The sequence below is a fragment of the Euprymna scolopes genome, chromosome 11, assembly GCF_053919585.1.
Source record: "Euprymna scolopes isolate OS-2025 chromosome 11, ASM5391958v1, whole genome shotgun sequence".
NCBI classification, from domain to species: Eukaryota; Metazoa; Mollusca; class Cephalopoda; order Sepiida; family Sepiolidae; genus Euprymna; species Euprymna scolopes.
The window spans coordinates 104,407,927-104,427,155 of NC_136492.1; the positions used below are offsets into that span (position 1 = coordinate 104,407,927).

Here is a 19,229-nt window from a genome sequence, read left to right on the forward strand (position 1 = left end):
TTCAAGGAACTCCAAAATCGAAATGGGTTCAACAAGGAGCTATAGCCATATTTATCAGTAGTAATAGAAAAAAAGAATGCTAAAAGATTTGACCTTCAGATACAAATGTTGATTTAAAGGTGATAAAAGCAGATATTTAAATATTAAAATGGGGGAAAGAGAATATAAATTATATATTTAAAAAAATTAATAAAGCTAAGAGAAAAATAAATGGAAAAAAATAACGATGAATGTAAGTAAAAAGTAAATGTGTGAAAACAATAGAAAAACAGATAGATGAAAGAAAAATGAAAGAATAAAAGTGGGGTTGGGTTTAGCTTTATCTATCGTGATAAGTTTGCTTTGTTATAATTTTATTGTATATTTGTACATATTTATAAATAGACTCAGAGAGAGAGAGAGAGAGAGAGAGAGAAAGAAAGAAAGAGAGAGAGAGGGGGGTGAAAGAAATAGAGGAAGTGATTTCTTTTAATTATACCGGCTGTTTTCTCAGATTTCTTGTGTTGAAGGTTCATGATTCGTGTAATATGTCTCAACAGTGAAAATATTTTTAGGCACATATTTGAAGAAACACTCTTTGTATCTTTTACTATTGAAATTGTAAAACGAAAGATATCAACGCGAACAACGTATTCTACGTATATACGTTCCCTGCAGAAGCTACTGTCTCCGTGTCCGCTCTACATTTTCATATACATCATAGTGAGACGCATCTTGTTCACGCTGATTTAAAACCACAAAGTAATATCAAGTATGTCATCCATTTTTGCTCAATACATCATGTATATATCATCACACAAAGTAGCCTTTAACATTGATATGTATCCTTGTGACATGTACGTGTGTGTTCGTAGTGATACACCGTGCTTCAGCACTATATATTTGACAAATCAAATATATTCTTTGTAATCGGGCCAAAAATTATTTGGTTTCATTTTAATAAAATGTAAATTAAGCAATATATATATATATATATATATATATATATATATATATATATATATATATATTGCTGAGGCTCGGTTATTATTTCAACTTAAAACTATGTTATAATATTTATTTACACTTTTCAGGCCCCAGTAAGAAAATGACGATCATTGTTAGTGATAACGTTCGAGCTTGTGTTGCCAGAGGAAGGGAGTACGCATTAGGACTGGCATTTTCCTTCATGGATGGATGTATCAGATATAACTGTGAATGTCATTCCGATGGATCCTGGGAATGTCCGGCTGAGAGAGCAGAGGACATTTGCCAAGATGAACGAGATAGACAACCTACCACATATCCAGATCATACCAGGACAGAAAATACACGAAGTTAGTCAATTTTAGCTGATACACATATTTATGATGTTTTTAAAACAATATCTTTATACCAAATCATATTTTTTGTTCAGTCTTATCGCTTATTTTTACGCTATTATAAATTTCAGCTCATACAAGGACGAGGGTCGTTGCAGTCGGTACTGTGATCAGACATTGTACAGTAGATGGAAACCAATATCCGGTGGGACGTCCATTCTCTTTCACTGAAAACTGCTTCAGGTTTAACTGTGAATGCCAATCTGGCGGATCATGGGAATGTCCTTCTGAACGCTCGGAATACATTTGCGAACTTAAACCAGGACAAAGGATCGTAAGAGGTACATTTGGAATTTGGCTTTTTGTTTTCGTCTAGTTAAGAACATAAATATAAATTAAGGTTCATACCGACCTCTTTTCTATCATTGATAGAATTGGATGTAGTAAATCATCATTGAATGATTGGATGTCGTAAATCATATGTCTTTTTATTCTGTCTACATTTCTTGGGTAATATGTAACTTGTAATATATTTAAATATTTATTTACACTTTTCAGGCCCTAGTAAGAAGATGACAATCATTGTTAGTGATAACGTTCGAGCTTGTGTTGCCAGAGGAAGGGAGTACGCATTAGGACTGGCATTTTCCTTCATGGATGGATGTATCAGATATAACTGTGAATGTCATTCTGATGGATCCTGGGAATGTCCGGCTGAGAGGGCAGAAGATACTTGCCAAGATGAACGAGACAGACAACCTACCACGTATCCAGATCATACCAGGACAGATACTACACGAAGTAAGTAAATTGAATTTAACAACAAACATTTATTAATTTTCTAAGAACAACATTATTATACCAAATTAATCTATTTATTTAACTTCATGGCTTATAAACTATTATAAATTTCAGCTCATACCAGAACGAGGGTCGTTGCAGTCGGTACTGTGATCAGACACTGTACAGTAGATGGCAACCAATATCCTGTGGGACGTCCATTCTCTTTCACTGAAAACTGCTTCCGGTTTAACTGTGAATGCCAACAAGACGGATCATGGGAATGTCCTTCCGAACGCTCAGAATACATCTGTGAGCTTCAACCAGGACAAAGGATTGTCAGAGGTACGTTTCCGATGACGCATCTTTAATCTATAAATATAAAAGCGAAAATGGGTGTATGTATGTGTGTTTGTTTGTATGTATGTGTGTTTGTATGTCTCGCAAAACCTTTCCACACGGATCACGGATTTCCGCCAGACTGGTATCATTTTAAACTTCCAACCTTCGCCCGACAAATACCGAAAAATTGGCCAAAGACGTTAATTCCTTCACCCTGAAATCAGTAGTTTTCTACAGGGGGGGGGGTCAGCAAAAACCGTTCTCTATGACGAGTTCGCTTCTACGCATGCGTCATACGACCTCGTAACATGATTTCCTTTAAATATTTGGAAAAGCAACACAATTTCGGCAGCATCGTCTTAGCTCAGTTGCTTAGAGCGCGGCCTCATTATCTAAACGTTTTGGGTTCGAATCGTGTTGTGAGATGTCTTTTTTTTCGATTTTTTTTTTCAATTTTAATATTAAAACAGGCTTATTTAAGCCAGTTTTTTTTTAAATTTGTTTTTCAGATTTTTAAAGAGTTTAACGTTCGCTTTTCTGTTTTCTTTTTTTGTTGTTATTTTTCCCCATTTTTACATTTAACATCGTTCGTTTGCCTTATGTTAGTTTTTTTTTTACCTCGCTTATTGTTATGTTTTGATTAACCCCCCCCCGCCCGAGCACACACACCTCCAAACATCCGGGCAACGCCGGGTACCCCCGCTAGTATTTTTTAAAACTCAACTTTGCGCTTTTATAGCCTTTGATGTGTACGATGCTTATTACTCGCACATCCATATTAATTTATTTACTCTTATGTATTCGAACTCACCAAATATTTCTCATGTGTTTATTTTTTTAATTTAAAAATATCAAATTTATTGGCACATTTCTTCTTGTTTCAATACGTCATTTATTTCATGAGAACAACATTAATTCTTTACTCTTATTGTCAGTAGCATCACATGTGCACAATCGATTTGTATTACCGATTGAATAAATTAAGTTTTCAAGTGAAATTTCTATATATAAACTTCCAAGTATTCTTGCATGTTCGGCTATTTAAGTGGACCTTAATATTAATAAATCCTGATTGAACCTACTTAAATTTTCATACCTTGCTACCGACCTTTACTCGCGTATTGAAGACTGTTTAAGTAAATACTTATAAAAATCTTTACACGATATATTATACCGCCTTATAATATTATACACAGGGTGTTTTTAGAGACGTCGAAATTTAAATAATTAAATCACAGAAAAATATTTATATCATACAAATATGTGGCTTATGGTAAAGATTAATCTTTAGAATTTTTAGGTTTGTAGGTTCGATCCACGGTTGTGAAAAGGGGGATGTCTAGCTGTACTGATGAGTTATGATACAAGGAAATAGTACTGTATGTGGATCTCTCTCTCTCCCTCTGTCCCTCTCTCTCTCTCTCTCTCTCTCTATATATATATATATATATATATATATATATACATATTTATATATATATATATATGCATATGATGATTGCAACGTCTTGTCAGACGAGTGCCACTCCCTCAGAACTTTTAAAATCCATGAGCCCAAATGTCTGAGGGAGTATCTATACGAATATGATGTTACAGAGTCTTAGCTTTGTACGACAGCTAAGTCTCTCTCTCAGTTCAAAATGTTGAGATCCAGCAAGAGCAAGATAGCCAGCAACAAATTAAACTACAGACCAGCTTAATGCGGGTACTGGTCTTCCGCTTTATGGTTTTTTAAATCAGAGATTTGCTTCTCCTAGAAAGGTTGCCTTCACCACGGCTTACGGGAGCCCTCTCTACCCCAATACACATACACACACACACACACACACACACAAATATACACGGTGCTAGTTGGCCGTTGACCCAGAAAAAGAGTTCATTCGCCCTTTGGAAGGCCTTGTTTTTAATCCTTCAGGGAGACTAGCCGCCCTCCTCACCAAACAAGTCGGGTGGGGGAACCAGTTTAGTTGCCGGTGACTCGACCATGAGGCAGGTAGTACTGGGTTACATGGTACCAGTAGCATATGACATGACCTGACATAATATGCATATATACATATATATATATATATATATATATATATATATGTATATATGCATATATATGTGTGTGTGTGTGTGTGTGTGTGTGTGTGTGTGTGTGTGTGTGTGTGTGTGTGTGTGTGTGTGTGTGTGTGTTAATTACGTATCATCTCTGATTTATCGAGTTGAGGGTTAATGTTTTTATTTAGTAATATACCTCACCGGTATAACTGAAAACTAAAACAACATTGCATCAATTATTAATTAATTTCAACAAGAATTATATAATCAAAGCAGTTTACATATATAGAAACTGTTTCGACAGATTTCATTATTTAACTACAAATTAATAACTCCTCCTACTATTTACGTGTAAAACCGTGTGTTACTACACAAAGCAATACCCACACTTAGATATAAATTACTTTCACTACGATACAAGATAAAAAAAGAGATATGTCAGAAAAGTCGACTATCCCGGGTTATATATAACGTTAAACACATTTAAATGCGTATTTATATCTTTCAGGGCCCAGTAAGAAAATGACGATAATTGTTAGTGATAACGTTCGAGCCTGTGTTGCCAAAGGAAGGGAGTACTCATTAGGACGTCCGTTCTCTTTTATGGACGGATGCATCAGATATAACTGTGAGTGTCATTCCGATGGATCCTGGGAATGTCCAGCTGAGAGAGCAGAGGACACTTGCCGAGATAACCGAGACAGACAACCTACCACGTATCCAGATCATACCAGGACAGAAAATACACGAAGTTAGTTAATTGAATTTAACAACAAACATTTATGAATTTTCTTATAACAATATTGTTATACTAAATCAATCTATTTATTCATCTTTATCGTTTATAAACTATTATAAATTTCAGCTCATACCAGAACGAGGGTCGTTGCAGTCGGTACCGTGATCAGACACTGTACAGTAGATGGCAACCAATATCCGGTGGGACGCCCATTCTCTTTTACTGAGAACTGCTTCCGGTTTAACTGTGAATGTCAATCTGACGGATCATGGGAATGTCCTTCCGAACGCTCAGAATACATCTGTGAGCTTCAACCAGGACAAAGGATTGTCAGAGGTCTGATTTTAATTAATTTGTGTCCATGAAATAATATATATATATATATATATATATATATATATATATATATATATATATATATATATATATATATATATATATATATATAATAGCACGGCTACCCAGCGTTGTGAAATTAAAAAAAAAATTATTTAAAAAAGCAAAATTATAGATGTTTATTAGCGTTTGTAACTATTTTGCACCCTCTCAATGCAGGATAAAAATATTCTTGGTCGTTTATGGCCTTTCCAGTGTTGCCATAGATGGTAGTTAGCATTAATGTCTACGAATGATCTGAGGCAGGGTTCATAATTCTCTTTTATATCTCCACAACAGGAAATGCATATATTTGAAGAATTAAACCTTATAAAATGATAATAATCATTAGAATCTTGTCACAAATTAAATAATCAAATGGGTATACAGAGATCGATTCAATTGATTCAGTTATTTCATAATCATTTATACATTAAGCTTTGTATGTATTAATTCACATAGCAATCCATACACATATAGATCTTTATAAGATTTATACAATTGTACTAAGTTATTCCCAACACGTATTTTACATTTTACTAGCAAGGAGACTCGACGTTTGCCGTAATTGAATAACGATCAACGAATGTTTTACATTCCCAATACAATTATTGTCATTCAAATCAGCGGAATTGACCATTTTTCAATCAAATCGATCGATTTGTTGCATGATTTAATTGAGGACCTACCCGCGTACATCGGGAGGAAGTTTCATATACCTTTCTCGCCATAAATTAGTCTACAATGGATTCTAGTCTAGCTTGCACTGTAGAGAACATGCTATCAATTTTACAAAATTGTTTCTATAGTATAACTTGAATTAAAGTTTAAAATTCAAGAGTAAAGTATCATGGTTCAGTTGTGCTCTAAAAAGAAACATTTATTTTGAACGCGCTTCTGTCTTATCAAAGAACCTAGTGTTGATTTTATACACCAGGCCTTTCTGATTGTGTGGTGATAAAACTTCTCAAATGCACTGGTGCTGTTAGGCTGTATAAGGATGTTAACTTTGGTCAAAATCAGACTGACCATTTTTAATAGAATTTTCCGATAATCGATTTTATATACTTACTGGAGGCATTCCGATACAAAACTAAGTCTGAATCTAAGAACACTCCCATTTGTGTGAACTTTTTAAAAGATCCGGCCAGTAGTTTCGGAGTTTATATGGAATGAACACACAAACACATCCAAACACATAGAGACATATACAAATATAAGTAGAGGGTATGGGTCTTAAGCAAATATTATCTTAAATTAGAAAAAAGAGAAATCATTTTAATAGAAAAAATTATTTACGTTTCGTTTTAATAAAATATAACATAAATAAAAACAGATCTTTTGTCGGCGAATATCTCCTTTGATCTATAAAGTTGACCATATTACAATGTGTATTATATCTTTCAGGTCCCAGTAAGAAGATGACGATCATTGTTAGTGATAACGTTCGAGCCTGTGTTGTCAGAGGAAGGGAGTACTCATTAGGACACTCGTTCTCTTTTATGGATGGATGCATCAGATATAACTGTGAATGTCATTCCGACGGATCGTGGGAATGTCCTGCTGAAAGAGCAGATGATACTTGCATAGATGGACAAGACAGACAACCTACCACATATCCAGATCATACAAGGACAGAAAATACACGAAGTTAGTCAATTTCACGTGTTAACAAATTTTTTATCTCCATGCATAATATATTGATTGCAGAAATTCTCCTCTTGGACCAAAGTACCGTAGGTTGTCATTAACAGATGGCACATACAAATCTATTATGCCTAGACTATTAGCCACTATCTAATGTGATTTCAGACACATTTAGTCGTTATAATAAAATCCTACATTTCATCCTAAGAGCAATATCATCACAATCGCAACCATCTTTAGAGGAAGTAGTTCATTTCCCCCCTCTAAATATCAAGGCCTCTTTCCACATCCAGTTATCACCGAGAGGAATTCTGCACATTCGACAGATATGGGGTTTCACCCATCGAAACTGGACCATAAACACATAGACATAACATAATCTTTCTCTTTTCCGATTCCAAAAAATAAATTCTCCCCAGACTAACTCCGTTTAATCTGATTGGCTGAATTCTGACCATTCCTATCTTCCTAATTTACAGTATTCGCATTCTAAAGGAATGCTAATGTGCCATTTAAATATGGCGTCGCAATGATGCCCACTTTTGCTGAGTAAATTGCTGCGTTCATTTTCATACATTTACGGCGTAAATTTGCATTTCCTCTCTCTCTATCTCTATTTCTCTTTCTCTCGCTCCCGATATCTCTCTGTATATATTTTCCCCAATTCTCACTTTCTTGATCTCTCTTTTGCTTGCTCTGTTTCTCTCTTTCTCTTAATCTTTCTCTATCGATTTTTATATTTCTTTTTATGCTGAAAAAGAAACCATTTTACTGCGATGCCGAAAAAAAACATTTATTTCCTTTCTCTCTCTCTCTCTCTCTCTCTCTCTCTCTCTCTTTCTCTCTCTCTCTCTTTCTTTCTCTCTCTCTCTCCCTCGATGGCTCGCTTTATGCATTTGTTCCAGTAATTAATTATATTTTTTAAACATGGTAATGCTTTTTATATGTCCTTTATTTAAACCTGCACAATCTACTACGATCGTTGCCGAATGAAAAATAAATGTTTCGGCAATGTCATCTTCTCGACATTGTGCACACTTTAACTTTTTTATGGGAGGGGTAAATTTGTATATAAGATCCATTTCTACAATTTTCTTTAGAATGACCACTTTTGTAAATTTTCGACTATGCTGATTAAGAAAATTTCATTCAAATTTTGACACACAAGTATAATGGGCATATAAACACCAGTATTATGCAGTGTAATTCACTTGTTTCCAGATTTGTACGCACACACGATAAATCAATTTACTTCTCTCCTACCGACACTGCCAACATCTATTTTTTTAGTATTTGTGGGTATGCTTACAATGATTATCACGGTTAAATTTGGGGAAATTACCCCCACTCCAAAAGGGTTGTCTACTTCAAAAGCCGTTCTTTACATGGAGATATTGGCAGAGTATATCCCGGAAGCAGTACTTAACATGGCGAACTTGAGTTGTCTATTCCAAACACCGTTCTTAACATGACAGTACTCAAAGAAGTCAAGTGAAGTGAAAAAGTCGTCATTGTTTTGTTTTACACGTTAAAAAAGGACGACATAAAACTGTAATTTACTTTAATACCATTGATGGAAGAGTTGAAATAAAGAAACACGCTTGAACAGCAAACGGAAACAGCTAAGACTGTTAACCACTGATTTCGATTACTCTAAATAGTTCATATACAGTGAGAATCCCTAACCTCTAAAACTTCTGTTTTTGCTTTCCATTATTATTCTAATGGACCATTTTCCGCAATTTTATTAATTCATACTAATTTACGCATTCCCTTACTTGCTTTTTGATATTAAAACAGTATTTACATGTTATCACCCCAAACCAACGCAAATCGCCAGTAAAACAGAGATTATTTCATTTCGGCCACGGCCGCTCGTGTCCGCAACTGTTCAGGGACGGCAGTAGCCACTAAAAAACAATCATAGTTTACTTTTTGCTGGGGAGTGGGCAGGCTTCCATCGGGCAACGCCAGATAACGGGCCCTGCTAGTTCTTTTCATAAAATATAATTATACAAAAACAATTTTTTTTAAAACATTATCACTTATAAATTATTATAAATTTCAGCTCATACAAGAACGAGGGTCGTTGCTGTCGGTACTGTGATCAGACATTGTACAGTAGATGGAAATCAATATCCTGTGGGACGTCCATTCTCTTTCACTGAAAACTGCTTCCGGTTTAACTGTGAATGTCAATCCGACGGATCTTGGGAATGTCCTTCCGAGCTCTCTGAATACATCTGCGAACTTCAACCAGGACAAAGGATCGTAAGAGGTACTTTCTCATTACGTTTTGATTCTATTTTCGGATATATATATATATATATTATATGGAAAAATGCGCGCATGAAAAGTAATATTCTTAAGATTTTATTAAACCTGGAAAAGTAAAGGACAAGAAATTCAACCTGGAAAAGTAAAGAACAAGATATTCTAGTAAAGTAAAAAATAAGAATTTTTTGGACTTAAAATATTGCAGCTAAAAATAAAATTTGAATATTGATAAATATTTTATTTATTATTTGCATATGTTGTTGTTTATTGTTGAGTTAGAAAGGGTGTCAGTCGCTGGATTGAACTTATTCCCCCCCCATTATTTGCATATATTTATGTAGTGAAAATTGTTTGGATAAAATTAATTCATTAGTTAGTTAGTTAGTAGATGGAATTAATAATTTTATAATTTGCATAAAAATTAATAATTTTATTATATCATAATTAGGATCATTTAATTCTTTCTAACTCTCCCTGTGTGTGTGTGTGTATTATAGATATATATCTATAAAATGAACGTGTCTGTGTGTGTATATTTCCCTACGTAATAACTCTGTCAATTTTAAGTCTACATATTCGAAATTTGATATACAGGGTACTGATATTTGTTATCCATTTTTGGCCAAAAGTTTGGCTGTTAATGGGTCAAAGTTCAACGATTTGACCTTTGAGAACTCTACCAAACTCCTCCGACAATTTTGGGCCTAAACACTTGAAGTTTTAGATATAGGTTCCTTGGACATGGATCTAACTTAATAATTTGATTTGAGCCCAAAACAATAAATGTTTAGGGGTCATAATAGGGCTCAAAGTTAAACAATTCTTTTTGCTGAGCATATACTTCCAAACACTCAGGCAACGCCATGCTGAAATGCTAGTATATATATATATAAGTGAACGTGTCTGTCTGTGTGTGTGTGTGTGTGTGTACATTTCCCTACGCAATAACTCAATTTTCAGTCTACAGACTCGGAACTTGATAGACAGAGTACTGCGATTTGGGAAAATCTTTGTAATTTGTTTTCGGCCAGAAATTAAGCTGTTAAGGGGTCAAAGTTCAACAATTTGACCTTTGCGAACTCTACCAAACTCCTCTGACACTTTTGGGTATAAAGAATTGAAATTTTACATATAGGTTCCTTGGACATGGATCTAACTTAATAACTTGATTTGAGCCCAAAACAATAAATGTTAAGGGGTCATAATAGGGGTCCAAGTAAAAGAAAAATTACCTCTGCGGTTTCGACCAAATTACTCAGACAATTTCTATTCTAAACATTTGAAATTTTACATAAAGGGTATTCAGAGAGAGGGCAAGCTTTTTAATCGGTTTGGGTCGAAATTTTTTGTTACCAATATATGTATGCATGTATGAATGTATGTATGTATGTATGTATGTATGTATGTATGTTTGCATATTTGCCTAAAACTTTCGACAAGAGCGACGGATTTTTACAAAACCAGTATCGTTTTGAAGTTCGACCTTTTAGACGACAAATATCGCAAAATCGGCTAAAAAGATTACTATCTTCACCTTCAACTGGGCACTTTTCTACAGGGGAGGGGTCGCTTTTTTCGCCAATATTTTTGAAAGTCATCCTCTCCGTTCGATTGCCTTGCCTAAATTAAAACTTACGTCACTTCTGGTTTAACGGTGGTCGTAACAGCGAAGACGTCAGGTTTTTTCCCGTTCTTTTCTCCCTTCGCGGTACGGGTTCGAGCCTGCGTTCCTACTACAACTTTTATTTATTTATTTATTTGCTCAACACACACCTCCAAACATCCGATCAACGCCGGGTTGAAATGCTAGTATATATATATATATATATATATATATATATATATATATATATATATATATATATATATATATATATATAAAATCATCCACAAACAGTAATGTTTCGTTGTTTCACAGCTCATCCGTCCGGCTAGACAAGCAACTACCTCAAAACAATCGGAGCTTCTAACCGTTGCGCTATACGGCTGCTGCTATGCGGATTGTTAACAATATTTTGACATTGTCCAAAGTACTTAAGCTCATTTTGTTTGCACAAAGATCATTGCTTCATACGCTAATGGTAATATCAATTCCGAAATGCTCAACCTAAGATAAGGAGCATTATATATATATATATATATAAGTAGTGGTTCATGCCTTCCCATACGCTAATGGTAATATCAATTCCGAAATGCTCAACCTAAGATAGGGAGCATTATATATATATATATATAAGTAGTGGTTCATGCCTTCCCATTTCCTGTTATTGAAATATTAAACTCAGTAGGGTTGACAGTCGTATAAGATGTATTATTAATTGTGTAGTGATGGTTGCTACCGATATTATCAGTCACACACCCATATTAAAACTTCATGTAGTACATAAATCTGTTCGAAATTAGTTCAATTGTTTATACTCTGAATTTAAAAACATATTTTTCGTTTTTCGATTTTTTAAAATTATTTTTTCAATGTATATGACTATATATTCAGTCTGGTTTAATTTGCTTATCACGGATACTGATATTTTTCTTAATGGTAAAAAAGACGTTAATAGTATTTTTCACATATTCATTTTGAATTCGCAGGGCCTGTGGAAATTACACTGAAAGAGAAATATATTTAATCAACAAATATGTTTTGACAAAGCTGATACGTTTGTGGATAGCACAAAAAATAGAAATTACACAGAATCAAATCGCGGCAAATATGAGTTCATCATTTTTATGGAAATAGTGTCCATTGTATTTTAGATATATCATTGACCCAAATGAGATAAATTAATAAGTACTAATAAATATCCAGAAAGTAATATTATGCTACATAGTTCAATATAAATAACACAATAAAATTATATGCGGCAAGTTATTCTTTCAGTTCAGCACCTCTTGGACAAGAAACAATGTTTCCTATTTTTTCGAATATTCTCTTCTGTTACATAATGTTTTGCTGACTTCTTTCTCCGATGAAGAACAACTGCACGTCGAAATTAATACGAGTTCCTAAATCACCCTATCATAACATTATATACCGTATAATCTAGTTGACACACCGGTTCCCTTTAGATCATCGAAGTTAAGCAACGTTGAGCCTGGTCAGTACTAAAATGGGTGACAATTTGGAAATTCCAGGTGCTGTATGTACTCTCCACTTTTCTCAGCATTGTTTCCAGTCGTCCTCGACTTCTTGCCACTGGACTCAAGCAATGCTAATTCAGGAGAAGTATGGTTTGGGATTGCAAACCCTTGCCATCCAATTACACGCGCAGCTACCCTTGCAGAGGGGGGATCAATTGTCTTTTGGAAACTGAACGGAGGCTTCTACAACACAGATCATTATTGTAATGATATTCGAAAACTAGGCTACTCTCATATTCTTGTCCTGGTTTGTCAGATTGGCATTTTTAAAGCCAAATTTCTCGAATTTGTTTTTTCTGAAGTAGTTTGACCTTCAAAATTTGTATTCGACCGATTTCAAAGCGTAACATATACACTAAGGAAGGAACAGGCAGAATATTGTATTCTTTTCTATTTTAGCTTTTAATTAGGATTTATATTTCAATAATTCTTTCAATATCGAAAATAATGACATAAATCAGCTATTCTTCAAAAAAGCATTAAGATACCAGCATTTGACTGACAATTCTGTTTTTTATAAAAGGAGATTCATAAATTTTTAATCATTTTGCAATTAAATGTTTTATAAAAATTATGTTTCGGGCGATTATTTATTTAAATTCACTTGAAAAGTTACTATATGTTGTTATACTACATGTTCCCTTGACCATATTTTTCAGGTCCAAGTAAGAAAATGACGATCATTTTTAGTGATAATGTTCCAACATGTGTTGTCAGAGGAAGGGAGTACGCATTGGGACGCCCCTTCTCTTTCATGGATGGATGCATCAGATATAACTGTGAATGTCATTCCGATGGATCCTGGGAATGTCCGGCTGAAAGAGCAGAGAATACTTGCCAACATGAACGAGACAGACAACCTACCACATATCCAGATCATACCAGGACAGAAAATACACGAAGTGAGTAAATTTCACGTAATCACAAATATTTATGAATTTTCTCATAACAACATTGTTATACCAAATCAACTTTTTTATTAAATCACATCGCTTATAAACTATTATAAATTTCAGCTCATACCAGAACGAGGGTCGTTGCAGTCGGTACCGTGATCAGACACTGTACAGTAGATGGCAACCAATATCCGGTGGGACGTCCATTCTCTTTCACTGAGAACTGCTTCCGGTTTAACTGTGAATGCCAGTCTGGCGGATCCTGGGAATGTCCTTCCGATCGTTCGGAATACATCTGCGAACTTAAACCAGGACAAAGGATTGTAAGAGGTCCGTTTCTAATTTCATTTTTTAATTTGAATTTCATCTATAGTCATCATACATCGAGTGAGCAAGATTCTCTTAATTTCAATTTCTTCTTGAGATTCGTTAAGCTTAAACCTTAAATTTGAAACATTTCCTAAAGTCAAAATATGCATTGGAATAAGGATTATTCGGTCAAGGTTTAGTATCATCCTATTTTAATTTTATTTTTTGTTAAAAACGATGAATGTGATGCAAAACTGTTCATTCTGGGAACTAATTTTAGTAGCGTATAAAATTACATCTTCACTTTCTATTCATTGTATGTTTAAACTTTTTTAATTTGATTTAAACGTTTATTTCATATCATTATTTTAATGAAAACATTATCACGCTAATGAAACTAATTATCATGATGTCATAACGGTGTACCCAGCAATACCATTATGTTTACAGTCACTAATCACTACAACTGTGTATTCAGTCAACATATTTTGATCTAAAATAGTGGTTTGAGCCTATCTTATGTAGCGGCGGTAGATATATTTAGATTTATATATATTTATACATTGATCTCTAGTGGTTATGTCAACGTGTGTATAACATTGCAGGGACCGTTCACAAGACATATATAGATTGCAAAACAATAGGTTCCATTCAGCCCGTTCTTTGTTCACCTCTTTGAACCATCGGACCTGGAATAAACATCTTCAACTTTATTCTGGTAGTCTCTTTCTTCTCGAATTTGTAAGCACTGTTCTTATTCACATTTTCTTCCTGTTGGCTTAACCCGCCTCCTGGTCGTTCGCAGACCAAACTTTTCTTGTCAGCTTCAAAAACCAAAGTCAAAGTACTAATTCAATTTCCGCGTCTCATTCTAGGATCCACGTCATCTTAAGTGACCTCTATAGCAAGCTGCTATTTTTTAAATTATTGTTATTAATTTTATCGTTATAAAACCCATTTTGTTGATACTATTTTTCCTAACCATTATCTTTCTAGTTTATATTTATATGAACATTCATTTCAACTATAATTTAATTTCAAACAATCTATTTATCTTTGGCTAGCAAGGTTGTCTGGCATCATTCGACATTACTTATGCTACACCAAGAAACATTCAGAACTTATAATGTGAAGTAAAATTCTCTCTTATTTCAATTCTCGGAATAAACTATAAAAAGAAAATATGACATAATAAAAAAATAATCTATTTATGTAGTGTATCAGTCACTCGGTTAACGCGATACTGAGTTGTCTGCAACTTATTTGTGTGAAGTTGAGTGCAGAAGAGACAAACAATGGTTACCGGTAACATAGATCAAACACACTGACTTCTCTTGACAACATGTACAGCTACATGCTGAAAGGAGTTGCAGGATAGGTCAGTGACTTTTTTTAGGTAAATTAAATAGGGGGCGTACGTGCATTGGATAATCTATAGTTCAGTACGAGTTCGTCAGTTCGACAGTCTAAAGTTTACGAGAAAATCTTGACTCAAGATGAGAAAACGAAAAAAGAAGAAAAAGAAAGCGGCTACATTAAATAGTATCTATTGAATGTAGTTACCTGAATCAATTTTTCCAATAAAGTTTTAAAATAAAACTGTAGTATTGTTTTCTTTTATCGTCCCATTCTGTAACCTTCAATTTATTTTAATATTTATTTACACTTTTCAGGCCCCAGTAAGAAAATGACGATCATTGTTAGTGATAACGTTCGAGCCTGTGTTGCCAGAGGAAGGGAGTACTCATTAGGACTGGCATTTTCCTTTATGGATGGATGCATCAGATACAACTGTGAGTGTCATTCCGATGGATCCTGGGAATGTCCAGCTGAGAGAGCAGAGGACACGTGCCAACATGGACGAGACAGACAACCTACCACATATCCCGATCATACCAGACCAGAAAATACAAAAAGTTAGTTAATATTTCTCTAAAAATAAACATTTGTAACTTTACTAAAAACAGCATCCATATAACAAATCATACATTTTATTGAATCTTATTGCTTCTAAATTATTTTTAATTTCAGCTCATACCAGAACGAGGGTCGTTGCTGTCGGCACTGTGATCAGACACTGTACAGTCGATGGAAACCAATATCCTGTGAGACGCCCATTCTCTTTTATTGAAGACTGCTTCAGGTTTAACTGTGAATGTCAATCCGACGGATCATGGGAATGTCCTTCCGAACGCTCGGAATACATTTGCGAACTTAAACCAGGACAAAGGATCGTAAGAGGTATGTTTGTAATTAAGCTTTATGTTTTTCTATGTTAAGGAATTAATAACGATTCATAATTTTTTTAATGTAACTTTATAAACTATTATTACATTATAGTGTTTTCAAATTTTGTCTCAAAAGAAACAAAAATTGTTGATAAAATAGGAATAAAAATAGGTAAAAATCACTAAAGCAGTAGTTTTTACAATGCTAACATGCTAGTACTCGAGTTAAAATCACGCGTAATTCTGATTTCTTTTTTTGTAACTGGGTACATTCCACTATAAATGTAAAGACATTAACATAATATACCAATACCTAACCAAAATAAGTAATTTTTATAAATATAATTTGTTATTCTACATTAGTTAAGCGCAACTTGTGAGCTGAAAATATTTAATATACATAAAATGGAAAAGTTCTGTTTTTAAAGAATTTCAATTTAACATATGCCAAATGTCTTTGAAATCGCGTATAATATGATCATGCCAATATTTTTTGAATCATTAATTTTATTTTGTCATTAATCTTAAATTGTTCATTAACATCTCTTTCATCAACGATTGGAAGTGTTTTTTGGTAAATATAAAAGTATTGCTGTTTTTTTAATGTTCTTTGCAAAAAAATCAATATGAAAATACATTATTGTCTCATGCAAAAATTAAGTAGCATATTTTACACGACAATTTTATCAATATTAATATTCTTCTTGCTGTAATGCGCTAGAAACTAGGTAAGGATTGATTTGTAGGATCTGTGGCTTAGTGAATAAACTACTTTTACAAATTCAGTTGTGAGTTACACACTTGGAGGTTGATAGTTCAATCCTCAGTGCGGAAAACATCCAAAATACAATTACAAATTACTTGAAACTTCTATCCAGTTATGGCTGACTGTGCAAGAAAATCATATAAACAAAGTGTCTCGTTCGCAATTCAGTGCAGATTCCAGAGATTGACATAGAGATTCCCGAGTTGGACAAGATACATTTTAGTGGTAACATCGACCAAACCATTTAAGCGTATGCAAACTTGGGTTGACGATTTCAAAGTCACTGTCGGTATCTACTGCGTCACCCTAACTTCAATAGTTTAAGTTTTCGCTAATTTTGAGAAAAGTAATTTCTTGGTAAACTTATGTTGATATATATATATATATATATATATATATATATATATATATATATATATATCAGTATCAAAATTGACAATAAATAGTTTAGTAATATTTTCAGTAGATTTTTTTGTGTACACACGATTTGGCAACACATATTATGTATTTATATGTTTCGTATGCATGATAGTATTGTCAATTGTGTTTTTTAGTCTGAAATAAGTGCGATCTATCGTAGTTACTGATCCAAGCGACGTTCTATTTTGAAAATAGTCGGAAGTAAACGGCGATACTTTATCTGAACATCAAGATGAAAATGTAGGTCAACACACAAGAAAATCTGGAAAGCAATTATTTTAGTTCAAATGTGTTTATTTAGAGAAAATACTTACATAAATGATTAATACTGAAACTAAAATATGTTTAATATAAATTAAATTAAATCAAATAAATGTAAAAGGAAACAGATGAGGTTTTAAATAAATAGGAAAGGAATGGGTAATTAACACAATTTAAAATGTGAATAATTCACATGTAATAAATTAAATGAACGCAGTGAAAAGAAAATATGCATTTGTCCAAATATAATTAAACTACATAATAAATATCAATGAATGAATGGTCGTAATAGATTATGTAGAGAAACTAAATATGGAGGGATCGACAGATTTAGTAACAGTCTATACATCCGACCAGTTTAAAAACCGGAAGTCGCTGGGATCGGCAAATACGCTAGATCACCGAACTAAAACATCTTACGAACACACGGGCCATTTCAGTTGACTACAACATGTTACTGCCATTGAAAATAGCTTCCCACTTTTATAAACTGCACACTATAACTGCACTCACAAATACCATTTCTCTTACTAATATTTGTACATTATACACGTATTTTCTTAGTTGTTCCTTATATTTTATATATTTCTCAGTATTTATTTAACACATTAATTAACATTTCTAGACATATATAATAAATTAATGCATTTTAACTAAAATATTTACATTTTATTTTAATAGAAAAAGTAAACAATTTATATTATACAAAGTAGAATGGAATTTTTTCCTGTGTCATTGATCTGTATAGATTTCGTGATAAAACATTTTTAAAAACTTGCTTCGGCCGTAATAAACGTTTCGAGACATATATAATAAATAAACGCATTTTAACTAAAATATGTACGTTTTATTTTAATAGAAAAAGTAAACTAAAGATAATTTATATAATACAAAGTAGAATGGGATTTTCTTCTGTGCCCTTGATCCGTATAGCTTTCGAGATAAAAACAACATTTAAAAACGTGCTTCTACCGTAATAAAATGCGGAAGAAATTTAATTAGTGACATTTTTCTGTATTACACCGTGTGTTCGTTCACTCTATATTAATCACTACGTCTAAAATGGATAATAACGACGATAAAACGGATAATAAAATAAAATTTACAAATTTATCTTATCAGGTTTCGAATAATACATACAACTTATATTATACAGAGTAGAATAGTATTTTCATCTGTAGAGCTGATCTGTATGGCTTTCAAATAAAAAATCACAACCTGCTTCGAATGTGATGTTTGAAACGCATCGATTTTTATATTAAATCCGATTAGAAGTTCTCCTTAGGATTACTAATTTCTTTCCGGAAATAGAACTGACTAACTAGACTATACACAATACGAAGTCCTCACCTTAAACTTATAGTACTGTAAGCAAATACGGTCGACATTTAATATAGGTCACATTTTGTATTACACCATGTATTCGTTCACTTCATTTAAACGATTAGATGACTAATATCTTAGCCATGGTTTGCATTCAATTAACTTTTAAAAACATCTGTCTTGTTCTTAAGTGCATAAATCAACACAAATATTGATTTAGCATCAATAAATGTTACAACATATTCAGCTCCACCAAGCCAGTTCGCTTCTATTCTTACATAAACATCGTTATATATAATTCCAAGAAGTTAATTGGTTCGCCTTTAACCAGATTTTGAAAATGAGGAAGCAAACACGGTTCACAGGAGTTAATGTCCTCAGTTA

At 33.4% G+C, this 19,229-nt stretch overlaps 1 protein-coding gene across 4 annotated transcripts in view; it reads left to right on the top strand.

Moving 5' to 3' along the window:
• The window catches only part of LOC145288028 (uncharacterized), a 593,135-nt gene that overhangs the window by 347,375 nt on the left and 226,531 nt on the right, over positions 1 to 19,229 (top strand). For all 4 annotated transcript variants that reach the window (XM_080136036.1, XM_080136037.1, XM_080136039.1 and 1 more), the window contains exons 68-79: positions 1,074 to 1,316; positions 1,433 to 1,642; positions 1,860 to 2,102; positions 2,217 to 2,426; positions 4,975 to 5,217; positions 5,332 to 5,541; positions 6,988 to 7,230; positions 9,296 to 9,505; positions 13,302 to 13,544; positions 13,659 to 13,868; positions 15,521 to 15,763; positions 15,879 to 16,088. In XM_080136036.1, coding sequence (XP_079992162.1) covers positions 1,074 to 1,316; positions 1,433 to 1,642; positions 1,860 to 2,102; positions 2,217 to 2,426; positions 4,975 to 5,217; positions 5,332 to 5,541; positions 6,988 to 7,230; positions 9,296 to 9,505; positions 13,302 to 13,544; positions 13,659 to 13,868; positions 15,521 to 15,763; positions 15,879 to 16,088 — 2,718 coding nt within the window. The remainder of the gene's footprint in view (positions 1 to 1,073; positions 1,317 to 1,432; positions 1,643 to 1,859; positions 2,103 to 2,216; positions 2,427 to 4,974; positions 5,218 to 5,331; positions 5,542 to 6,987; positions 7,231 to 9,295; positions 9,506 to 13,301; positions 13,545 to 13,658; positions 13,869 to 15,520; positions 15,764 to 15,878; positions 16,089 to 19,229) is intronic.